Source organism: Molothrus ater, chromosome 3 (genome assembly GCF_012460135.2).
Source record: "Molothrus ater isolate BHLD 08-10-18 breed brown headed cowbird chromosome 3, BPBGC_Mater_1.1, whole genome shotgun sequence".
In the NCBI taxonomy this organism is placed as follows: Eukaryota; Metazoa; Chordata; class Aves; order Passeriformes; family Icteridae; genus Molothrus; species Molothrus ater.
Genome location: NC_050480.2, coordinates 4,581,827 through 4,608,173, shown reverse-complemented (window position 1 = coordinate 4,608,173; position 26,347 = coordinate 4,581,827). Strand labels below are relative to the sequence as shown.

The window sequence follows — 26,347 nt, the reverse complement described above, 5'->3', positions numbered from 1 at the left end:
ATCCCTCAGTTAACAAGTAAATAGGGAATTAAATAGCAACTATTTAAGTAGTTTTAAAGCAGATTATTTCCATCCAACACCTTGCAAGGCAAGCTCAACTATATGCAATGTATATCCCTTGAATACTTTAATAATGGACAAACAGGAAAATACAAATGAAATACTTAATGACAATGAAGAATTAACTTAAGACTTACATTTACCAAAAGGTTCTAAACACAAATCATACCCAAGTGCCAATGTTCAAAATGTTACAAAATTTGCCATCTCCATGTATATATTTATTTCAACAGAAATATGGGAAAGAAGGGAAAAGAAGCTGTCCATGTAATAACCTGGATTCTCCACCCTCTCCCTCTGAGTTATTTTAGTCCAGGTAATTTTTCTGATCCCATTAACCACACAGCTCCTTGAACAGGAGGGAGGGGGAGAGAAAAGGAAATCAGGGGCTTGAGTGGGTCAGCCTTATCAAGACAGGGAAATCCATAACCTAAACTGTTACAGGGATACAATAAACTGTTGGAATGATTTCTTTTTGTGTTTATCATCAGTTTGCAGGAGAGCTCTGTAGGGATGTAGACAAAATCATGAACCAAACTGACATGAATTCAAGCTGCCCCCTCAGCCCTTCCCCTGGTTAAATGTGGAAATTCACATTCATAAAGGAAAGAAGGATTTGAATGCACCAGTTGCTGTCAACCCAAAATTAAGTTTTCTAAAAGAGATGAAAAGCCCATGTTCTACATACCTTAAAGATATCCTTTGAACACTGGGTAAGGATTGTACTGAAAGTAGAAGAGAGACCCAGTTCCACCAGACTCTCCAAATGAGTCATTTTCTCTGTTTCAGTCTCCTCTCTGGTTTGTTCTAATGTGCTGCTCTCTATAAGTCCAAAACATCTACACAAATAACCCAAATAAGTGCAGAGTTAGTAAGTGAAACTGCAAAGTTTTTATAATAAAAAGAGTTCTCCATGAAAAGCTTTCGCCTATCCTTAGTTCACTCACCTATCCATAAACTGCAGCACAAAATCCTCAAATTCAGCAGATGCAGAGCACAATTCTCTCTCCACCTACAGTTTTCCAACACAAAGGAAACACACAAGGTTGGCTTTCATTAAGGAAACAAAGATTATTTCCTATAATAACTACTTCCAATGTCCAAGTGAGAACATCCTCCAGTGCATTTCCCACCATACAGACTCAAGTGCTCCATGAAACAGTTTTTACAGGTTCCTGACACTGTCCTGTCCCAACTTCCTGGCCTGGATGTGTATCCAAATAACCCCTCTGGTGAAATCAGGTCTGCCTCCATGGATACAACCTTTGGCCTCACCACTGATCCTCCTTTGCAGCAGGAGGTCAGCGAATGCCAGGGTGCTGCCAGACCTGCTCTCCTGGCAGAGATTTACATTAAACATCCACTGAACAAACTCCTCTTCGTTTTTTTTTGAGTGCTGCAGCTCTGGAGCAATGAAATTCACCATTTAATTTGGGCAACCTGCAGCTCTCTGAGCTACAAAGTGTCCCAGCAGCAAACAGGTGTGGTGATAAGGGGGATAAAACTCACTGTCTAACGCTGTTACTATCTCCTGACTGGAAGAGATTAACCAATATCTGGAGGGAGAGCAACAGCATCTCAACCAGGGAAGGGAAACAGGACTTGAAAGAGGAGCAGGGGTTTCTTTAGGAAGAAAACAGCCCTGAAAAATGAAGGAAAAAACCCATCTAATGCACTATTTAAAATAACTACAGAGTCCAATATCCTCCTCAAGGCAGGGAAAGCTCCAGATTAAATGACACCACACAGGGCCCTGGGCAATTTAGTTTTGACATAAAAACATTAAATTGCCTGAATTTAACATTCTCTACAATGAGCTGTGACTAAGAACTACTGCTAAAGCGTATCTGCATACTGGTATCAGCTCCACTGATAGAAACAAACAGGATTCATATCTTTGCATACACTTTGTATACAAAAATTAAATTGAAAAATAAGCTACAGCTTTTATACCAACCCAGCACTCTTACCTCTGTAAGATCATCTCTTTCTTGCAATACAGATGAACAATCTACTAAAGGCACCAGAGTAGAAAATGTTGCAATGAACTGGAATGTAATCTGTTGAGAGGTACAAACAGCTCTTTAATGAGTGTTATTGCATCTACAATCTACAGTTAAGGTATAGAACCATTTTTCAGGATCTAAAGAAAATTATACTAAAAAAAAACAAATAAATCCAGAACTCAATTCTTCCACCCTAAAACTTCAACAGCTATTTCAGATTTCATATATAAAACTTAACAGGCAGCACTGTAAAAACAGTCTCAAATTTTTAAAGAGTGCAGCCATTATTTTGTGGTGAAGTTGAAAGCTACAAAACCCCAATATTTACATTGTTTTAAGTCAATTCATATGAATTTCTGAAAACATGGACTTTTATAATTTAATATAATGAAAACCCAGTAATAAAGAGCTTCCTTTTGATCTTAAAAGAGTAGGAATATTTACTAGGAGCTGTGGAGCAGCTATTTAATCCTGTTGTTCAGAACAGCTCAAAAAGTCAGTACAATGCTTATCACAACTACTTTGCCCTGTTAATAATATTAAACTGCATTTGCCCTGTTGTTATATTCAATTTTTAGGAATAAAATTGTGCAGAAAAAAACAAAAAGGCTGACAAATTCTGGACACAGGAGTTACCTGCTTTCAGAAAAATATAAAATATTTCTATAGAAAACATGAGTTGGCTGGTTATCTTCTAAAGAAGGCAGTATTTGTACACTCACCATGCACTTGCTGAAGTCATTTGGGTCCACCCCAGGCAAGGCTCTCATCAGCAGAGGTAGCATGTGTGTGGGACCCTCAGGGAACCACTTCCCCCCGGACACCAGGCTCCGAGCCACTCCAATGACACAGCTCAGGGTGGCTGTGAGCTGATGAGGCTCTGTCAGGGTCTCAAGTGCAGGATATGTTCTGCAAAACACAAGAAGGAAATGTTCTGTAAAATGGGAGACAAACAGGTTGGCAACAGCAATGTTTCTAAAACCTTTAAAGAAAATAGAAGTGCACTGCACATGGCATTTTCTGCATTAAAGACAAAAAAAATTTCCATGTTTCCAAAATTGTTTTCTTATCATTTTCTGAAAGATTTAATATTGTTTTGTTACAATGCTCCTTCCATTGGACAAGTGCTATCCACCACTGGTTCAGGATTAAAGACCATCTGAGCAGCTGCAGCACAGGAATTAAGAAGTTCAGCCAAAGCTACCACGATTTCCCTGTTGGGACTTGGCAGCAATGCCAGCTCTGAGGTCCTTGTGACAAACATGAAAATGTGCCTTGGCTGCCTCTAAACAGAGAGGGGACCTCTTTACTTCATGCTACATTAAAGTCCAGACCTCTTCATCAAAACCTGGGAAGTTACTGTGATTTTTAAACCTTTTTTTTCCCAACATTTAACACTTTTTAAGCAAACTACATAACAACACTTCCTGCTGCTACCAAGAGCCTCCAGCTCAGACAGGAGTCACAGTGCTCTGCCCTACGTCACCCAGAGCACAGCTCACCCAAACCATCCGGAACTGCAGCCAAGGCAAACATTCCAGGGATAGTTTGAACTACAGAGGAGAAGTTGGGTCTGCTCTCAAAACAGAAAGGGAAGCCCTGCCCAGCACTGCTGCTCTGCTTGCAACTGCTGGGCTTGGGATGTTTTGCAGAAGAGTGGATTTATCAAGTTTTTACAAACAGCTGAGTCAGGGAGCTGTGGAACATGGGAAGGGCTCTTCAGTCAAACTCATTCCTCTGCTGTTTGGGTAAAGTACAAAAGGCTGCACAGGGAGCACAGATGGAAAGCTTTCAGTGGAGCAGGAAGGAGCACCATTTTCCTTTGGGAATTTCAGGCCTCAAGGCATTAGAAATAGTAAAAACCAAGTATTTCACCAGGGCACATGGTCTGGAAAGTACAGTCATCAATGCCAGTGATTTTAAAATTGTAACATGTTCTGAACCAAACAGAAATATAAAATTAATCTTTATTGCTACACAACCATCCCATGTATCTGGAACCCACCAGGTGGCTTATGAAAAAAGGATGCTTTTTCAACTGATCCACCCACTATCTGATACAAAATGCTCCCAGAAATGCAAGCCACCTGAGCACTGCCTACCCTAAAGCACACGAGCTGTCAACAGCTCCCAGAACTATGCCACTTGCCAGGTGTTCAAAAAAAAAACCAACCAACAAATCAAATCAAATTAATTAAAAACTTGAGTTCTCTCTTACTCCCACTTTCTGACTGAGGTGATTGCTCAGGAGGGTGTATCAGCAGCTTCTCTCACTGCAGGCATTCATTCACAGCAAGCAATTCATTTATTATTTACTATGACTGCTCTTCCTATTTACATCTTGGGAAGGGCACGCGGATGTGGCAACGCTCCTCCTAAACTTACTTCTCAAGCACAGGTGGAATTACTAATTCAGGACGCATCAGTGCAAGGTTCTGCAGGGCTTGGGCAGCCTCCAGGCTTCCAGTTTTGCTGAACATTGCCAGGAGAACAGGCTGGATGATGCACTGCACAAAGTCTGTCACGTCCTGGTCCGTGAGCTTGTGGCTCTCGGGGACAGGAGTTAACCAGGTCACCTTCTTGTAGCGCTCGCGGTGCAGCCTCCTCACCACCCCGCTGGGCAGCCTCTGCAGCAGCTTCATCAGCTTGTTCTGGGAGCAGAGCAGAAATGCTGGTCAGTGCCTTGGCAGCACAACCTCAGCTGCTCAGGGCACAACAAAAAAATGAGTCAGTCTTGGAATTACACAACCACAATAAGGGAATGCTCAGAGGGGCTCTGAAATAAGATGTTCACAATTTGTTGCTAAACTTCGTCTCCCCAGCACTGTGCCTTATGATTTAAAAAGTAATGAAAACCACATAATTATACAGTCAAGGATCAAGATTATTTACGTAATTAGGATATCTCTGGGAGCATACTCTGCACATTCACACGTAAGCAAATACCCTGTTCAACAACAAGCCAGCTCCCCTGGCACTGCTGTGACCAGCCTTGCTGTTTTGATCCCTATTTTCCATCAGCTACCACAGGGAGATTCTTGCATTCTTTAACAGAAGATTCCACTAGTTACACCATCAAAAAATTATGTTTCAAACTAGACAATGCATTAAAAATCCTTTTTGCTTTGTTTAATAGAATCACAGAATGGTTTGGGTTGGAAAGGACCTCAAAGCTCATCCAGTTCCAACCCCCTGCCATGGGCAGGGACACTTTCCACTAGACCAAGTTGCCCCAAGGCCCATCCCAGATTTTCATAACTTGAAGGCAGTAGGTCAGCAAGGAAAAAGTGACATCACACAGGTAATACTGATGGTGTGTGTGAGCCTCATTTCAAGTGCCAAAAGACTTATTTTTCCTGGCTATATCCAAATTAGATGTCTTGTTCTGGACCTCTGCACTGACATGAGAATAGGAGTATGGCTTGAATGACAGTGCAGTCGTGGATCTTGATAATCCAAGGCTCCAAGCACCACACATCAACAGACAATCTGGAGCACACAGAGCTGACAGGTTGAAATCCCAGCCAAAGTTCTCATCTTGACACCCAAACCCCTTCACTCACCAGCCAGCGCCCGTTATTTGAGGGATGGTAGAAAGAGGCAATGCTATTGAACAAGCCAGACAAGTGCTTCTGCACCAGCTTACTTGGTCCACCCTGAAACCAATAAACCACAGAATTTTATCACACAGACCAAGATCAAATGAACAGGTAACAGCAGCACGAGGCACAGGAGTGTTCTCCCCACAGCAAGACTTCAAAGCAGCAAATCACATCCCACCCTCAGCTCAGCACTAAGAGCAAATTCTCTCCATCCCATCTGCTGAGGTTCACACTAAAACAGGTGCCTGTTCCTTTCCCAAATGCCACAGGCAGCAGCTGTGACACAAACCTTTCCAGCCCCATTCCATACTGACAGTGCAACAATGGACTTGGAAATTGAAAAAAAAGCCCAAAACTACACTTCTGCAGTGAGCTCAGCAGAACAAACATTCATCTTAAATATGTATTTAAATATTTGCATTAATTTTTGTTTCATTTTACGAAGTAGTTACTCACCATCATGGCTGTGATCCACATGACTGCATGTCCTACATCATAAGCATTTGTTAAGAATCTTGGAACAACAACCTGATTGCTTCCCACTGGCAGATTTAAACTCCTTAAAATCCTAGTAAAAATCTGACAGGAAAAAAACCACACATTGGATTAGAAAATTAATTTATGCCAAAGGTGTTTTAAAAAACCAAACCCACCAAGGAAGATAAGTGAGGCATATCATGAAAAGAGCACTTACCTTTGGTACATATGGATCCCAGTCTATGTACCCAATGTTGTCAGTGGCCAAGCGAGCAAAAAGATTGACAAGATGCTGAAAATAACCAGAAAAAAGGGAACATTCATTAGAATATATTGAGAATAAAAGATGCAAAGCCCTCCAGCTGCTTCACATACACAAGATAAATGTTACCCATGGCACTAAAAGCACTTGGGAAGGGGGATTTCACTCCATCAGAACCACCAAGACATAGTTCACTGGCTTAAAATAGCATTTATACAGAGACATGGAAGAAAATTCCACCAACTCATCCATCTAGCTTTTCCCAATATTTAGCTGTTTAGGACAATTAGTTCCTGCAGGATCCATCCTACTCAGTGTGTGCTGCTGGCTGCCACATTTGTGTGCTTTGGTTTAAACCCATCAGTGGCTTCTAAAGGTCACAGGCATCAGCTGTCAGCTGGGAGAGCAGCCTGTGACTGCCCATGAAGAATTAGACACTCCATCACCAGAAGACAGCCCCAGGAGTCAAAAAGGAACTGGAAGATGTCCTCAGGAAAGACAGATATCAGGGCTGAACAAAAAAATAGAAGATGAAGTCTCACTCCTGTGTCCTGATGATGAAAAGCACATCACCCACCAACTCTGCTCTACAGAGCTTCTCCAAATCAGGAAAGACCCACCAGGCTCTCGATGCTTCTATCAGTATTTTGAAGCAATGACAAAGCCAAAAGGAAGGGCCTTAAATAATCCTGCCTAATTCTGAGGCAGATAGCCCAGAGGAACAGGTCACCTCTCAGGCTGAAGGACATGATAGCTCTGGAAAACCCCCAAGTTCAATCCAGGACATCAGACACAGCCTGAAGACAAGGGTTACATTTTCTTTAGTGATCTGCCTCTTTCATTTGGTATGAGGAAATACACATTGAAAAAAATCCTTACTATGCACACACAGAATAGATTCCACAGCTCCCCTTCAAACAGCAAGTCTAACTCCTGCCAAAGCAAGCTGAGGAAAAGCTTGCAGCATACAGAGGCTTAAACTGGATTGCAGAGTCAGAACCCATGTGTCTAATTATCTGCATCCCAACCTGATGGAATGAACCTGACTTTAGGAAATGGACACGACAGAAAAGCAAACAAGAAGTGAAAGCTTTGGGAAAAAAAGCAAGCAAACTGTCAGAATACAGTGGAAGAGGGAAAAAATACCAGAGATAACTTGTGAAAGGGTGCTGATGATTATTTGTTACACAGTTTGACAGAAACAAACTAAATCATGATGTCCAAGTGCAGGCTGCGACAGTTCTGTCAGAAGGAATAGACAGAATTATGGGTTTTTTGGGGGGGAGAAAGCCATCAGGAAAGTGTAAAAGTGAACACAGAATCTCAAAACCAGCTTTGGCATCACCAGTGTTTGAATCTGGACAACTGCCAAGTGCTGGGCCCAGGGCTGCCTCCCTGGATTTGTGATGGAAGGCAGGAAGGCCCATGAAACGTGTGACCACAGTGGTTTGGAAATCAGCTTTCTCCTCAGACAGGGGAAGTTCTCCCTGTGTATCCAGGCAGGAGATTAGTAAAAGGAGACAGATGGCCAATGAGCTTATGTTCATACTGAGCAGGGAAAGAAACTGGGGATAGGCCAAGTTTCACTGCAGCAAAGCCAAGGCACAGCTCAGCTGACACCAACAGCACCTGAGCTGCTGCTGGGGCTGCCTCCAGACAGAGTTTTTCATTTCCCAGCTCTGGATCTCCTCACATGAGGCACACAGCAGGGGCACACAGATACATGGCAGACTACCTGCCTTGAAAGATACAGCCCAAGGGAATTTTTGGCCAAGGGGAGTGCAGGTTCTTTATTTTATCTCAAAGATGACAGCAGCTCATTGCAGTGAAGGCAAAATATCACCACTCAAAATTAGGGACCACCCAAGATGTACTAAAAGACAGAACAGAAGTGTAATTTCTAGCAATCACAACTGCTCTTTGCATAATTCTAAGTACTAGCAGGCAGTCTGGAAAATGCCAGCATTCCCAAGGCTGGAATGAAAAGCTGCCTGAGCTGGCCATTAGACAATGCTCACCAAGCACAACTGCAGTCTCTTTATTTAGACAGTAATTGCTTGCTAACAATAATGAAAGTATTGTCTCTGCTTTCTTGTACTAGTTAAAGCAGAAAGGAGAAAATCCATAAAATCACTGTTTGGCTTCAATTCCTTGCAAGCACATTGTAGGAATATTTAAATGAGGATTTCTTCCAGTGCAGATGAAAAGCAAATACTTACCCCTTCCCACTGGGGAAGATTTTGAACTGACACCCAAAGGCCTATAAATTCATCAAACCAAAGCCTGAAAGAAAGCAGAAGCAAAATAATTTTAACACTGAGAAAGCAGCTCCCTCACTGAATATTTATCCCTCACTTTGCCAGGTGGTTGCAGGAATTTACCTGTCCCTCAATTCATTCTGCAAGAACAGGGATCAATATGGACACACTTTTATCAATTTGCAGCTCACAGTGTATTCCCAAATCTGACTTTTAGTCCTTGCTTTTCTTCTTTATTTCTTGTCTGACTCTTTTTTGATCCCCCTTTCACACAACTGTCTCTCCAGGAGCTTCCTTATCTACCTCAGCTTTACCATCCCAACAGATAAAAACAAATGACACCTCATCTCCCTCTGCCTTGCACTGTGAAATTTGTCCCTTTTGATCACAAGTGTCATTAGCTCCTTTTCTGAATTCACCTGAGGCCAAGGATGCAAACCCTCCACACCAGTCTCTGACTTAAATTCACCTTTACAAACTCCACTTAATTCAGTTTAGTTTGACTTGCTGTGTGCTTTATCCAGTAGGGAAGAGGGGCCAAGATTCCTGCAGGTTACTTTTTACCAAAGAAGCAGTTTGACAGCAATTCTGTCTTGAACTCCTGCCAAAAATGCTGCTGAAAGCCACCAGTGACTTCCAATCACTCTGTAAAAGATGATTCCTTGCATTTGGAGCAGAGCTCTCTTCAGTGACACCTACTTGAAACCTTTGTGGTGAAGTTCAGGGGGAAGGGTGGTGGGCAGGAAGAGCTCGAAGTAGGTGATGGCCTTCTGCATGGTCACATCAAAGGGACACATCAAAGGCCTCCACTCATCCAGCATTTCTGCAGTGGCATCTTCTGGGAAATACCTGAGAACAAGGAAACCACTGAATATACACACACTTGGCTTTAAACTCTGGCTCTTTTAAAGCATATTGAAAACCAGCTATTAATTTGTCATCAATGCTCACTTTAGAGCAAAACCACATGCCCAGGGGCCATAGGCAGGCAGCCCTCACCTCCAAAAACCCTCAAAAATACAGGTAAATAAAGGTGCATCATTAAGACCACCAATTAAAAAGATTCTTGTCTTGTGGAACCAGAGAAAAATCTGTACAATGCAAAACCATTTCACTGTGAAGGCTGGTCCAAATCAAACAACTATTACTCATTTTTGATGCAGCATAAAAAAAAATATCACTTCAGGCACAAGGATCATTTATAGAAACATTACAGGAACGCTGGTGATTTAATTTCTTTAAAACACACTAAGTATGCATGCAATGCAGTATTTAAAATGCATATTAGATAGATTTTTTTATACAAGAGAATTATTGCAACCAAGGCTGTTAAAAAGGAAAAAGAAACCCCAGAAAAGTCTCTACCCTCCATCTTAAATTTTTAAGCAGCAGCCAAGCAATGACAGGAAGAGTGGGGGTCTTTTAAACACTTTTCCCCTTCTTCCCAAATTAATATTAAAGATAAAAAAAAAAAAAAAATCAAGAAACAAACACTTACGGTCTGCAGCTCTTCACAAGTGTTTTCAGAACACTTTCTACAGAACTGAAATGAAAAGAGGAAATGTTAGGAATAATAGATTACTACATTTCAGAGACAGCATAAAATAAACAACCATGTGCTGACCTTTCCCTCCAGAGCTTAAGATAATGTAGATGCAATTAGATGTCTTCTTTGAACATGCATTAGCTACCTGCCTTCTCCACAGACCTGACTATAACAATTAAAATTGCTCTGCTCTCTCTGCTACTTCTGGTCCTATTTTTTATATTCTACTCTGGTATTTCCTGCATTTAAGTGAAGAATTAGTAGCACTTCATGGAAGTGACATCCTGCATTTTGTCCACGAACAACCAGCAAAGTGACTTCTGGGGGAGATGAAAACATAGAAAAATGGGTTTGTGGAATTCATGAATATTTGTAAGATAAATAAAGGCAACTTGTTGTTTTTAGTCTCCAAACACCATATTTGTCCTTTTCAATGTGGTTTTGGGCTTTGTCCAGTGGTTGTAAGAAGAAAGGAATTATCTGCAAATCAAGGGTTATTTCATTGGAGTTCTTCCCAAATAACAGCTGATTTTAAAAGTGCTTTTATCCACAGCAAGAACACTTGTTTGAGAAATCATTTCAACTCCTATTGTCACCTATTGTCACAGGATGCCATCAAACCTTTAAAAGACTGAATCTGAGAATAAACTCAAAGAATAAAAGGGAGGGGGAGCAGAGTGTGATCAACCAACGCAAGCACCACGGTAGTAAATTGTCATGTTCTTCAAACCTTCCATTTATTACACAACCACCTCAAGACTAACTTGCACTTTTACCCAAAAAGATTGCCTGAATGAAAAAAAAAAAGTTCTGGCAGAAGAAATTCTTACATTTTTTTAGATATGCCTTCTCTAGAAATGGAAATATTGCACTCTTTCATTCATCATCCCAAACAAACGTTAAAAAATGCTTTTCTGCTCAGGAAAAAGATGATGCAAATATATAATCTTTAGAATTTCACCAAGATCAATTAATTTTGACACACACAAGTACTCAACATGTATTATTGTCTCTCCAGTCCTACATGAAGTAAACTGATCCCATACAGCCAGGAGAATTGAAAAAATGAATAAATCACCAATTCCCTTCAACACTCAGTACAAGCCAGCAAAAGCCCACCCAGCCCTCAGAGCACTGCTTCAGTCAAACAGTGCCCTAGAAGATGCAAAATTATGTATATTTTATGCAACAGTGACAAAGGCAACTCAGGACCTCTCCCCAGAAAGAAAATTTCAAATGCAGAGAAGACAGGCCAACTTCTCATTAAACAAAAAATAAACTCAAACTCTGCAGGAAGCTCAGGAAAATCCTGGGTTCAAGTGAATATTGTCCTTGAAGGAGTTAGAAAAAAAGATAACAGTTGTTCCAAGAGCAGATAAATAAAGCATGAACCAGCACATTCCTAAAGAGCATTAAAAATTCACATGATAAATGTTTGGGTGACATAAACAAACAAGCTCTCCCCAGACTATCATTCCACTCAAGTCAGCTCTCACTAAGGAAAACCTGAAGGACGGGAATTTTAACAAACACTGAGGCCAGAGATCAACAAATTTTTAAAATTAATGAATTTTAATTCAAATCTCAGCATTTGTTAGTGTGAGAGAGCAAAGGAGAAACACTGGGACGTTCTCGCCTCTATTTTCGTTACCAATTTAGGAAGCCAGGAAACAAAAAGCAACAGCAAGACAATTTTGTACCCAAGAAAAATTCCCTTTTCCATTCAAGGGTGTTCAAGTTACAGGAGACATCCTGGAATATTCCCATTAGGGCACTGTGAGCAAAGGACAGGACAATGCAGCTGGGGAGGTACATTAAAGAACACCCAACACCACTCCTAACACCTATCACTGCTCTCGCTTTTGGCACTACAGGATTATTTTCTTCTTTTGGAAAGGTTCTTTTGGAAACAATTTGCAAATTGTTTTTGTTTTCCCCCCTGCATTTACACAGAGAAACATGTTAACATGTTTCAGTTAAAATGATTAACATGTAAACTGAGAGAGGTGACAATTACATTATCAAAAAGCAGTAAGGCAAATTTCAGTTTTTCAGGAGAAGGACTGAAGGTGAAGTCCAGTCCTGAAGTGGACACTCTGCCACAGAGCTTAAATTAAGACAATGGAAAGAGCAACCAGCTACAGTTTCACAAATTATTTTAGTGATCTCCTAACTAGAGTGAGCCATCTCTCACTGGATTAGTACAACTAAGCCCTTGTTTCTAAAAAAAACCCAAACAAAGCAAACTCCACTGCAATCCCACTGCCACTTCCAGCAGTTTTCTGCATTTATCATACACCAAAACTCCTGATACTGTTTCCCTACAGAAATTCCCAGTGAACTCTTGACACAGCAGCTCTTCACAGCCCCAAGGTTGTTGCTGGGTGGATTTTCCAGAAGCCATTACCTCACTGCTAAAGCACTTTCCATGATTTCATTGGATTTAAGAGGAAGGTACCTTCACTCCATGACGTGCTCCGGCACCAATGGTGATTTTATCCAAAACCACACACAACAATTGCTCCAATGGAAAACTTAGCTCTCATTTAAACCCCTGAAATACATTTGCTGGTTAAATTAGTTAGAACAGAGCCCTGGAGAGCCACTCCACACACACTGCCTGGGTCCCCAATTAGCAAGGTTGACATCCAGTGCGACATTCTCATAACCAGTGGTGTCAGGTTAACATTGGCCTTCCAAATACAATTATTTATGCAGAGACTTCCACCTGTGTGACAGTGTTACAGTCCAACAGAACATGCAGAAGGGACATTGGCCAGAGCTCAACAGAAAAAAAATAAGAATCATTCTTACCACCTATGTAATACATTAAGCACAAATGTTTTAGGTGAAGACCAGCCTGGTCGATATGAACTGAATGTAAACAAAAATAAAATTCAATTAAAACAGGAAATAAATTGAACAGCTACAAATCAGCTTTTAAAACCTTGACTTCCACCAAAAAGGTACCCCTTGAAAAAGGATGAGCACTGTATGAGAAGGAATCGCACTGCATGGAGTGGCTGACATGGAATAAGGTTAATAAAATTGAATGCTTCAGTCAGATCATCACAACAGAAATCTTCCTTCCTGCTTAAACTCCTTTATCCTCCTGGAAAAGTTCCCTCCCTCCTACACAGGGAGCAGTTACTCAACACCATCCCCCCAGAGCAAGGTATGCAGGTACAAAAATAAAAAAAAAAACAATGAAGGCTCTGCTCTTTCACATTTTACCTACAATTACCAAAATAATTCAATTTAGCAAACTGATTTTTTTCAGCTACACAGCCACAAGAGAAATTCAGCCTGAAATGCTCCATATATTTCCTGTTCATCTTCCTTATCAGCAATAGGATCTTCCCCTCAGGAATCAGTGCCTCAGTTTCATTCAGAAAATTATTTTTTAAAAGCAAATGAAGCACTTTCATCACCTGCATTTCTTGACATAAAGTTTCAATTCAACCAAAGATAATGCATTATCCATGTGCTATCTTTTATAATTTGTAATTTATAGAGCAGGACCTTCTCTGACTGGAATAATTATGAAAATTTTAAGTCTGAAAATCTGACAGATGGAGAGGGATTGACAGTGCAGAGAAAGCAAAGAAAACAAGTTTTCATTTTTAAAATCAGCAGAACATGTCTAAAATTCTTAACTGGAGAAAATAAATTATTTCTCCCTATCACGGCATTACTTTGAGTAAATACCTGTATTTCCTACAGAAAATATTTCACTTTTCTTGGAGAGCAGACTGATTTATACCTGGATTCCAGATCCTGGGAATGATTACAGAACAAATACTGAAGGACAGTACCGTTTGTATCTTTTCCCCACAACTTTACTGTGGTACAGAAGAGAACAGCACACATTGAACTTAGTACCTGTGCTGGTTTTGGCTGGGGTAAGTTAATTTCCTTCACGTTATCACCCATCTTTAGCTCAACCCACAAGTTTTCTCACTTTTACCCTTCCAGTTCTCTCCCCAGCCCCACCAGGAAGGGCAGCATGCAAGGCTTAGTTGCCAGCTAGGGTTAAACCACAACAATACTGTTAAATTTTTCATACTGAATTTATTCAACTGGGGGTTATCACCCTAAAATAAGTTGAGTGAGACCTCTGTCGCAGTGTATTTAAAAATTAATCACATTCATAAAGAAAGAAACAGCATGACAAACACAAGCCACAGGCAGAAGGAGATACATGATTCAGTGCAGCCCCGCGTGCAATTATTGAAAGGCGCCTCATGAAAATAGAAACAGAATATTTCCCATGTATCAAATTCCAGATATTAAAAGCACATTACAAAGTACTTTAAAGCAGGTACTAATGGCCTATGAAATGTTTGAAAATGTGAACTTACTTGGGAAACCAATTTAATCCCAGATGTTCTGTTTTGGAGTATAATATCCTTTCCAACATTTCATAGAGTGGTCGCCATGGTAACTCTAAATCATCCCTGGAAAGCAGTTCCTTTTTCCTAATAGGAAACAAAACACCAAGCAGTTCAGGATTCAGCACTGACATGGACACACTGCACATGGGCAGTACCCCCATCCCTGCTCCCAGTTTGGCACAAACTGCAGGAAGGTCAGGCAGGACCAGGCTGGTCACTAGGCAGCCTTCAGCACAAGTGACACTGTCAAGATTTTCCCTGACTAAGTGAAATAAACATTACTGAGAGCCGTGAGCCAGTTTTCATCTTCTCCCTTGATGAAATTCAGCCTTAATTCCTGGCTCTCTGAGCTGTTTGGCTTTCCTGATACGGGGAAAATTGGCATTCTTCCACTTTCAGTCCCACTCCTAAAGCTTTGAAGGCGTTTGCACAAGAGAACCCTTTAACCAGCAGCACTGCGTAGGGCAGATAAGTGAAGTAACCTGTAAGAACTCTGCTACATGAAAGGCACAACATTGAGCAAGAGATCAACTGTTGGGAGACAGAAGTTTCCACAGTCAGCAGAAATCTCTACTCACTTTAACAGGTTGATCAGCAGGCGTGCAAATCCTTGCATCATGCTGATCTCCAGCTTTGGAATTGTCACCAACTCATACAAGAGTTTGATAAAGAGCACGTGATCCTCCTTGCTGAATTTCCTGCCATACAGTCGGATGTATCTGCAAACCAAACACAAGAGGAGTCAGCAATATTTTAAAACATCCTATTTCTCCAAGACCCGAGCCAGAATCCCTCTGATTTGCTGTTTAGTGAAACAAAACTAAAACCTGGTTCTCAAGCCCAACAAGTAAGAACCTGAAGACACACAGCAAAGGAAGATTTACAACTGCAATTACAGGAAGAAAAAGAATGATCAAATAAAGTTTACAGCCCTCTAAGAGTCTACAAATACTGTAACCTAATGGACAGGACACAACCCAGAAGCTAAAAAAACAACCCAGAAAGTATTAAGACCAACCCAAATCCAATAGCTTCCAGCAAGGATGAACACTTGATTCAGACACTGAGCTTTGCTAGTGGTGTGCCCCATTGTCTTCAGCAAGGGGAGATCCATCAGACTCACTCCAGAAGAAGTGTTTGCTGGATTTAAGTTGAGATTGAAAAAAAGAAATATATTTCAAGTCTTGAAAGATACTCTGCACCAGAAAAACCCATATAAGGTGCTATGAGAGCATTTTAGGTGTGGCACAACTGTAAATTACTGTTCACTGGGAGGCAACTTCCCTTTCTATTACTGCTCTGACTATTCTGAGAGAAGCATATGAAAGCTGCTTTCTACTTCCCTTTCCCCATCAAATTCAAGGGGGGGATGTTTACATTTGATGGGCAGTGTTTTTTTCACTAATGTTCATTTCAACATGTTGTACTTACTTCAAACACAGAAGGAAACAAACAAAATACAGGATAACCCACTTTTCCACCACAGGAACCTAAATAATCTGGATTGGCCAGAGACACTACCTACCTACAGAATTACACCACTAAGAGCTGAACACCTACACTTTTCACATGCCTAAAAAAGACAGGAAAAAGAATCCTCAGGGAAAGAAAAATGGGTGAAACATGTATGATTAAAAAAAAAAAAAAGAAGAAGAAACTGCAGAAGCCTGGAAAATAAGTTTTAACTACAAAGAAACACAGAGATCCAATTTATCTGCCAGTATTACTATATATAACTGAAAATAAAACGTTTGGCTGGTTCTCCTTCGTGACATTTGCTAACAACAGCTCTGCTACACAAAATGCTGTTTAATTAAGAAAGGAGTAAAGTACACAGAAACATGCTGAACACAAAGATGTCACTATGCCCAAGCAGCAGGACTTGATGCCAAATTGCTCCCATATTTTACAGCTTCTTTATGTAGGAGGGAGGCAGAGCTGAAAGGGGTCAGTTATTTGTATTAATCCAGCTGAGCATTAAGGCAGTGTCAGAAAAGAAATCCTTCTAGAAAGGGGTGTTCAGACTTTCCCTCAAGATTAAACAAGAAAAATCTGTCAGAGGGGAACTGCAATATTTTCAGAATATCCCTTCAGAAGGAATGAAATATCACCATTACTAAATAAAAGAATATAGGCAGAACTTCATGAACCCTGAAGGGTGTCCAGGGGCTAATCAGACAGATAATTTTCATCATAGAAATGGTGTCTCTTCAGGATAATTGGGTTACTGGGGAAAAAAAATAATTGCAGAACTAAATTATTGTAAGATAGAAGATAAGACTTCTGAAAGCAGATAATACTACATTGAGATGATAGCTGAAATCTTAAATGCACTGCCTTTTTGATTCCTTTGAGGTTTTACGAGTTCTCATCCTGCAAAAGGGACAAAATTATTGCCCTTCATTGTTCAGCTACATGAAAAAAAAAACCAAAACCCAACAAATAAAACACACCCACACAACATGAAAAACATGACTAAGAAGTGAAAATTCTGTTCAACTCAGCCTTTCTGAACAGAGTACAGGACTCCAGCCTTTCTGAACAGAGTACAGGGTCCCTAGAGATTACAAAAAAAAAAAAAAAAAAGAAGAAAAGAAAGAAAACCATTAAGTCAATTCCCCAGTCTCAGAGTGCTGGGTATCCAATCTCTCCCTCCAAAAGTACAATAGGCCTATTTTTAGGAAGTGTACTATCATATCATGTGGCCACCCTAAACTGCCCTAGAAAGTTGGCTGCTCTGCTACAGTTAAAAATTACCTCTCCTCCAGAAGCTGAACAGCACACCCCCTAAATTCCTGGCTCTCCATCTGCATTTGCTAACACACAGAACAGGATCACGACTGGTTTAAAGCTCAGTTTTTGACAAATGATGTGAAAAGCAATGAATCACGCTCAGCAGGACTGCTTAAATCACATGTACATGTACACAGCACACACATCCCTCACACAGCCAAAGAAAGCTTCTGTTTCCCTGATAAAGATGAGAGAAAGATGTCAAACAAGAGTTTTAGGCAATAGTGATTAAAATACTTGGCAAAGTCCTACGGAGACATTTCCATGCTCACTGTAACTTTGTGTCCTGTCATTCCCCTTCCAAACAGCTGAGCTGCCTTTTTTCCACACCTTACAGCAAGACACTTGAATGCCATTTTATAAGTCTAGACCTGACAAGCACATAAAATAACATTGTCAGGGACAGCAATTGAGTCCTTCATCTTCCCACACCCCTGACTGCTGGAGCAGGAAGCACAGAAAGGCATTTGTGTGTTTGCCTGGCTGCAGAGTTAACTCCGTGTACAGTAACCATGAAATGTCCATGTCATATTAATATGTTCATTTGTTGACTATATTTAGTGGGTTTTTTTTCATTTTTAGAACGATCTATGAACCATGAAAGAGGGGGAAGTTGAGGCAATGTAGACTGCTGACCTGAAGACCATAAAAAATTATGGAGCAAGAGCAGTTAAGCAAATTATTTTGATGTAACCTGCTTTTCCCACACACGCTGTGGCAAGCTGAGATTCACTCTTCAGCTTTCACAACTGGTTACTATTTTACAAGCTTTTACCAGACAAAGCTGGAGGAATCTGCAGCAATTATTACAGATTTAACTGCCAGTCTTTGGGGCAAGTTTTACTTGCTTCAGAAACCTCATCAAATCATAAGTTACTCTCCTCACAGGAGAGAAAGTTCTCTCACCACAGTCCACACACACATCCCAAAAGAACCAGGTGTCACCACTGAAAATGACCCATAAAAGAATTATTCAAATCAGCTTACAGACATTATGTCTGATAAACTCCTATTCTGCCTCTTTTCTGTCCCCCCTCCCTACTCAGTTTGTGACATCAGACAGCTGAAACAGCTGGTCTGAAGATAAATATGTGCAAGTCATGGTTCCAGCTGTGGGGGGTATAAAAACTACACAATTCAGCGGTCACCATGAAAGAGTACTCAATTTTTTAATTCAAAAAAAGATCTGGGTTTCACTTTCATTCTCCCCTGTGGCACAGAGTTGTAAAAAGCTGAGGAGGTGTAAGTATGCAGGTGTATCATCCACATGCCACTGTTTGCTTTGCTCATTTGTATGTACACATATCTGTATTAATATTTGTATCTCTACAATTAATAAGGATGTAAATTATTTCACAGAATACTGCAAGAATTCCAGCCTTTGCAATTCAGACATTGGCAACAAATCTAAGCAGCCATCATGCCATTATGAAGATTCTGAGCATTTTCTTTTTATTAATTATAGCTTTATGCAGGAGGGGAAAAAAGGGAGGAAGTAAATTTGGAGATGAGTCCCTGACTGTCGAGAGATGGTAGAAATTGGATTCAATAGTCATGAACACCACAGGGCTGGAAGTGTTTTATCTACACCTCAACTCCTGCTACTGTATTTCACAGAATGATAGAATTGTTTATGTGGGAAGGGACCTTAAAGCCCATCCAGTGCCACACCCTGCCATGGGTAAGGACAATTTCCACCATCCCAGGGTGCTCCAAGCCCCATCCAGCCTGGCCTTGGACACTTCAAGGGATCCAGGGGCAGCCACAGCTTCTCTGCACAGCCTGTGCCAGGGCCTCCTCATCCTCACAGGGAAGAATTCCTTGCCACTATCCCATCTAACCCTGCCCTCTGGCTGTTTGTAGCCACCCTCCCTTGTCCTGGCACTCCAAGCACTCCAGCTACTTGTGTTTTGTTAATACAGATAGTCCCTCTCCCTTTTTTTTGCCTGCTCCCTTCAGGTACTGGAAGGCCACAATTAGATTGCCCCAGGCCTTCTCTTTTCCAGGCTGAACAACCTGGATTCTCTCAGCCTTTTATCCCTAGAAGTACTTTGTCAAGTCAAACAGAGCAGCAGCACATCTCTCACATTAACTACACCAGCTTATTTTTTTTACACCAAGCCCACTGTTTCCTTCCCTGCCCACACCAAACACACTCAGAGCCTCCCTGTATCTAAAATGCCACAAAGAAATCTTGGTACTAACAGGCATCAGACAAGCTGCAAACACTCACAATGAACTCAAACTTCAAAGTGTAGGTGGAAAACCACAAATTGGAGCCTGCTGACCTTTCTGTGATTCATAAAGCAGCACAGCAGTGGCTCCCAACAGGCCAAATTCACTGCCCTGGAGCCTGAAGTGGTAACAGCAATTGCCATTTACAGAGTGAGTAACAGGGTGATTCTGAGGCACGCTTAGAATGAATTTCTGTGCCTATTGAGCCTGTTTAGCTAAAGCTTATCTTTCTCACAGTAGGGACTCCTAAGTTTATTTCAACTTGATGGGAAAAGGAAGTTCCACCACAGGCACGGGCAACAGGTACCACCGACACCAGTATGAGATGGCAGATGGCTGGGGGGTGGGAAGGGAAGCAGCGCTGAACTGGCTCCAAGCAGGTTCAAACTGTCACACAACACAAACATGTGAGTCATTTTGCAACCACCACTGTAATTCTATCTAAGACTGCCTCTTGGGAAACAGAAAGACACTTACATTCCAATACAGTCGAATCTAACAGGCTTTGACTGATAAATGTATGTTAATTTCTCAACTGATATTACAAAAAAAAGGACTTATGTAAGGAGAGGAGTTGTAAGCAAGTGAGTGTTTCAAAACGGTTCAAACACACGGACTTTGTTGTTTCTGGCACACAGGAAATGCTGTTTGTGAAGGCACACACAGCATTCAGCAACAAACATGATAAACATCCACAGAATTTACTGATTGCAGCTACAGGACTCACTGTCATATGATGCCATACCCAGTGCCAGAGTTTCCCGAATAAAACAGGGTCAAGTGTACTTCGTAAAATTCACGAGAAGTAACCTATGTCGTACTCGGTGCTATCTATGAAACCACCGCGGGTTCATCTGTACAAAAACCACCCTGCCAGCACACACACCACGGCCAACATCAGCACAAACTACCCCGCGCCAGAGTTCAGCCAAGATATCAAGGGCACCAGCGGTGTTTACGCAGCATTAAGCCAGAGTTTAATCCTGCCAGCATTGACCCAACAAACGGCCTGTCTTGAGAAAGACTTCGTGTCCCTATAGCAGAAGTTACACGGAGATTGTATCAACCACAACTTGCTTAAGAAGGGGAGAGGTGAAACAGGTGCCCACAGCGGCATTAAAAAATATACACGTATTAAAAACAAAAGCACGAGTTAATCGCACAAGCGCTTAAATCGTAGAATTCGGAAGTTTCAGAGGCGGCAGGCGAGCTCTTGCGGCCGGAGCCACCTTTGTCCCCGTTTCCGATGTGGAAGTGCTGGCCTTGCGTAGGGCAGGGACGGGACAGCGGCCGGGAGCGGGGCCCGGCCGGGCGCCAGCGGTTCCGTTATGCGGGAGGCGCTCCCGGCGGGCACGGCTCGGCTCGGCTCGGCTCGGCTCGGCAAGGCAAGGCAAGGCAAGGCAAGGCAAGGCAAAGCAAGGCAAGGGACGGGACCGACGCGCCGCTCGCAGCCTGAGGCCCCGCTCCCCGTCCCGCCCCGGCACTCACGTCGAGAGCTTCCTGGTCCAGAAGAGCCCGCCGGGCCAGAGCTCCTGCAGCTGCACGGCGCGGGCCAGGTTGCCCTTGATGTGCTCCAGGAAGCGGGCGGCCTCTTCCTCCAGGCGCTCGCCGTAGGGCAGCAGCTTGTTGTAGACGATCTCCTTCTGCGGCGGCCGGGCCATGTCGGCGCTGCCCGGGAGGGCCGGTGACCGCGGCCGCCGCGCCCCGCCCGCCCCGCTCGGCTCGGCTCTGCGCCGCTCACTTCCGGCGGAAGGCGGGCCCGGGGCGGCTCCGGGCGCTCCGCGGGCACGGGGCCGGGCCGGGGGCGCGGGGCCGGGGCCGGGCCGGGGCGGCGCTTTGGGCACCGCCGCGGGGAGGGGCGAAAGGCCACGGCGCCCGCCCGAGCGCAGGGTTCGCGCTCTGCGGCTTTGCGGCTGGGGGAAAAGCCCTTCTGCTAAAGCTGCCGCCGCCTGGACGCGCAATTGGGAGTGAAAACATTCACCCGCCGGCTGCGCTCGTCGGGAGGGAATCGAGCATTGGCTCTCGCCCAAAAACACTCGGCGTGAGGTGGGGATGGGGCGGGTGCTGGAGGTAACGGGGCAGTGCCCGTCCCTGGAGAGGTGCGGGGACAGAGCGACACTCAGTGCCGCCGTGTGTCGGACTCAATGATCCCGAGGTCTCCCATCTCCGAGGTCTTTGCCAGCCCAATTGATTCGGTGGTGCTGTAATTAGCCCCGGAGTTTGATAGCAGATTGCGCGGCTGCCTAAGAGGCTTATTTGAAATAATAACGCTAGTCAGGAGCGCAGAGCTCGCCCGCGGGCCGTGGGTGTGGGATAAACTGCTGAGGGATATGTGATAACAGCGCTGATAGCTGTTATCTCCAGCTGTCCTAATATAATTGAATTTCCCCTCAAGAGTTACATCGTGGCCATACAACAGCTGCAAACTGATTAGATTTAGAGCTACTGACAAGGGCAAATCCTGTTTTCTGATCTTTATGCTCAAACTAGCTCTGCTTAAAATTAAAAAAAAAAAGACGGCTAACTAATTTCTGGAACACGATAGGGAGAGGAGAAACACCACAGAAAACCTAAGTATGACAGGCAAAGACATCATGGCATCTTCCCGAGGAGTGCATCATCTACTTTCCTCACCCTCCTAGACCTGTATTTTTAATAAAGGAAGCACCAGGATTTGGTGTAGTGTCCCATCCTTCTGAAATACCCTTCCATTCCTAGAAGATTTTGTATCACATGATCTCATGGGTCACATCTATCAACTTTTACATGATTACTAAATAGCTGGACTTCACTCAATTTGTTGCCATCTTTCACAGGGACTTTACGCTTGTGTTGCCTCATAACTGCATGAAGCAAAACAATCATAGATGAATCTCTTCCCTTTCTGGCTTGAATTAAAAATGAAAACGTGGTCATGGTCAGCTTTCCATGGGGATAAAGTACATCTTGGTTTAGCATTTTTCTGATGAAAACAGAAAAAAACAATATGAAATGAATAGTTTTATCACCAATGCAGTCAAGGATAAATTGCCCCAAAAGCTGTAATAAAAAACCAATATCTACAGTTAGTGAAAAGGGTAAGTGAAAATATGCATGCATTGAAATTGAAAAGTCTAAAATTACTTATTTTCTGTCACTTAGAGGCAATTCTTGATAATCACAATGGTGGTTTGTTCAGACATTTCCAATGCGGGAAATTGTTTGTCAAATTTGAAGCATGCAGTTTGTTTGGACTTGGAGAGGGAAAAAAATCAAAATTCTAGCCCAATTTTCTGAAATTGAAGTTGGCAGATACATCAGGAGCTTCCCAGCTGCATTCTGTTGCTTTGTAGCCGTGTTATAAAAAATTACTCCTGCCCTTTCTAACCTAAGTTAAAACAAAGCCTTGATTTTTCAGGCATTTTGGAGTATTTGGCATGTGAGTGAACACCTCTGACCTCAGGGAGCCTGTTCTGTCTGAGCCAGCAAGCTGCCGTCTCAGCTGTGGCCTCAGACACATGAATGCCTTCCACCAGGATTAAACGCTGTCCTTTTGGGGAAAAACATGCCAAGTTAAACCATCAGCACCTCTGACAGCCATCCTACTAGCTCATCTGATCTCCTCCATTCCTGTTTTCAGAGTCTGAAACAAGGGGAGAGGAGATTCCTGCTCCATTCATAATTACAGTAGTAAGCATACCTGTAGTACTTGCTTTTTGAATGTATTTTCTGCATGTTGATTAATTTACTAATTACATTTAGTAATTATTAAAAAACCCTAGTCCTTTCCCCTCCTTGCTATGCCGCCATTCTGCTCTTTAAAAAGAGAAGAAAAAAAAAAAAGAGATACATTTTGCCAAGTGAGTCAAAAATAAATGTGTTGTTCAAGTTTGCAATATGTTTTGGCTGCAGCAGTGTGTGAGAGCACATTTGGTTCCCGAGTCAGATGATGAAGGACGGGGCTTTCATAACACAGGACCCGTCTGTGCCACTTCACATCAACAGCTTCTTCCTCTCCCATTAAGTAGGAGGAATATGAATTGCCAGCAACCCAAATATGGCAGCCACCTGTTGGTTTTGGCATTGCCTCCTGAGAGCTGATGAATCCGAGTGGAGTAGTTGTGAGAAAAACACAATCTTCCCATTCATGAGGAACTTTGAGTGCTGCCAGTGGCGTGGGTCACGCTGGGGGCTGTCCACGTGTTCCCTCGCTGGGCGATGCCTGAGGGCAGCCAGCACCAGCACTGGCATTTGGGATTTGGGAATCTTGTCACCCAGCCTTGCTTCCTGCTGCCTCAGCTCCCCAGGGACTACTTAGCACAGATGTTTTCCTTAGTGACCCATCTGTCCTTTCCCACCCAAATTGGATAATGTTTCAATGACAGATTTCCATCCATTTTTCAGTACCTGAGGCCCTTCCAGTACCTGAAGGGAGCCTACAAGAAAAATGGAGAGGGACATTTCATAAGGACCTGGAGAGACAGGACAAGGGGGGATGGCTTCAAACTGAAAGAGAATAGGTTTAGATGAGATATACACAAGAAGTTCTTCTCTGTGAATAGGGAAGCTGTGGCTGCACCATCCCTGGAAGTGTCCAAGTTCAGGCTGGACAGGGCTTGGAGCAACCTGGGATGGTGGAAGGTGTCCCTACCCATGGCAAGGGGTGGAACTGGATGGGCTCTAAGCTCCTTTCCAACCTAAACCACTCTATGATTTTCCAGTTTGGAAAAGAATAGCCAATACAAGAGGAGCTTCATATTGCCTGTATCATACCTGTCCTAGGCTATGACCCCCATATCTCACAAAGCACCACCACAGGAATAAAGAGGAATATAGCTGCTTTTAGATGAGGATCCTCAGACTTTCCCTCAGTCACGTGTTTCTAAACTGGTCAGTTGCTGAAAGGGGCCAAAGAGGCAACTCAGAAACATCCCTGTCACATAAACTCCTATTTTACAGAGAACTTGTCTATTTGGGGGATGAGGGCAAAAGTAATTACAGCATCTGAATGAGGAACTTAAAGTTTCCTGTGTAGTATGGGACAAAAATAGGTTCTTCTAAAGTGTGATTCAGAGGAACTAATTTTAGGTCCCTAAAATAAGGCTGTCTAAATACTCCACGACATGTTTCAAGTTGGATGGGGAGGCGGGTTCAGTGTCACCTACAGCACACATGCTGAATATTGTTCTTTTTTTGCAATGCCTGTTTGGATCTGTGTGTTCTAATGTGAGTGGAATATTTCTGTTGAGCAGAAATAAGAGGCCCTTGTGAAGAGATTAAAGTGGGCACCTGTCTTATTTTTAAAACTCTATTTCATAGACAAGCCTGACCAAATAGGTGCAGCATTGTTATCCTTCACTTTACATTCCCAGTGGTTCTATTTATGAGAGTTAAATCCATCCTCAGTCATATCCATTCATAAGATATTGTTTGGCCTCTGCTCTTTTCCAGCTGAACTTAGTGGGTTACTGTGCTTACAATGGACAGTCTTTGTACAAGAACAGGACCTCAATTCTCCTTGGTGAAATAAATTAATTTATAGCAGAAGTGTTTTTTCCTCTCCACTCCCTGGATTTGTTCTCTTTTGGTGCCTTATTGCCTAAGATTTGGAAAGCATAATCGTCCAAATCCACAGCAGAGATTCTGCCTGTGACAGGCTGTTTCCTCGACATGTCTGAAACTCCCAAAGATATCCCTGGAAACTATTGTGCCTGTGGGGAGAAAAAGCAATGGACTTGAGCCTCTTTGTAAGAGGTTCTTTCCAAATTACTCACAGCTATTTGAAATAAATAATAATTCCTTGGACATGACAGAAATGCAGCCAACTTTTGGGAAATAGACATTAGGGTTAGTTTTCTGTTCCTCTTGAGCCATTGAAATGGATTTTTCTGTCTCACTCTCTTGCCAAACAGAAACCAGCCCCAGAGGAGCACGTGATGACAGTGAACTCACAAAGGTCATTCCTAGGGATTCTGCTGTTCTAGGAAATCAAGGCAACACAGTCCCTTGGCAGCCTGCAGTCACTCACATAGAAACTGCTCATTATGGACTTGGGAGTCTCATGCAGCTGCCCTGTGTTTGCCAGAGAGGATTGTGACACACCTTACCCCAAGTGCCTGGGTGGATGATCATTTTTACTGGTTTTAACTGGCAAATGCATCTCTTGCACCTTCATCTGCAGTTCTCTGGTTTGTCTATTCCTTGTCAAGATGAAAAATCAGCAATGTCTATTTAAAAATAAACTTAAAAATAAAATATATAAGGTCTGCTTTCTCAACCCAGGATAAATCAAATAACAACCAAAAATCTTTGCTCAGGTTTTCAGTCTTGTTTCAAGCAGCATTGAGCACAAATAATTGTGTTTATCATGGCCATAGCTCAAGTAGTTGTTCAGGCTTTAGTTCTGTGGGTGGATTGTGTGTTCACTGTTTGGACATGTGGATCAGAAGTATTTAAATATTTATGAATTCTGGAGGAGAAGCAGTCTCACTTGAATATTCCCCTAAGCAACCAATCCTTTCTCTCCTGCTAATGAATTATCTATCCTTTGCTTCTGGCTGAGTGGTTTTGTGCATGGAATCTTCATGGGAGACTTCTTGGCATGTTTCTAAAGCAGCAGCTTCTCTCATGGAGTGTTAGGGAGACGCCCAGGAGATTAACAAACCTTTGGGAGGATCACATGGCACAAACTCGGAGCTCTCTGGTGTTCATTTGGTCTAACCTGGCATGTTGTTT

At 42.5% G+C, this 26,347-nt stretch overlaps 1 protein-coding gene across 1 annotated transcript in view; it reads right to left on the bottom strand.

Moving 5' to 3' along the window:
• Positions 1 to 21,337, bottom strand: part of PSME4 (proteasome activator subunit 4) — a 44,815-nt gene extending 23,478 nt beyond the window's left edge. Inside the window, exons 1-14 of the mRNA XM_036380226.2 lie at positions 21,122 to 21,337; positions 15,184 to 15,324; positions 14,573 to 14,689; positions 10,164 to 10,208; positions 9,365 to 9,514; positions 8,627 to 8,690; positions 6,363 to 6,437; positions 6,125 to 6,247; positions 5,630 to 5,722; positions 4,452 to 4,717; positions 2,789 to 2,975; positions 2,031 to 2,120; positions 1,008 to 1,072; positions 749 to 899 (exon numbers count right to left, since the gene is read on the bottom strand). Coding sequence (XP_036236119.1) covers positions 749 to 899; positions 1,008 to 1,072; positions 2,031 to 2,120; positions 2,789 to 2,975; positions 4,452 to 4,717; positions 5,630 to 5,722; positions 6,125 to 6,247; positions 6,363 to 6,437; positions 8,627 to 8,690; positions 9,365 to 9,514; positions 10,164 to 10,208; positions 14,573 to 14,689; positions 15,184 to 15,324; positions 21,122 to 21,294 — 1,740 coding nt within the window. The 5' untranslated portion in view covers positions 21,295 to 21,337. The remainder of the gene's footprint in view (positions 1 to 748; positions 900 to 1,007; positions 1,073 to 2,030; positions 2,121 to 2,788; positions 2,976 to 4,451; positions 4,718 to 5,629; positions 5,723 to 6,124; positions 6,248 to 6,362; positions 6,438 to 8,626; positions 8,691 to 9,364; positions 9,515 to 10,163; positions 10,209 to 14,572; positions 14,690 to 15,183; positions 15,325 to 21,121) is intronic.
• Between the last annotated feature and the right edge of the window lie 5,010 nt (positions 21,338 to 26,347).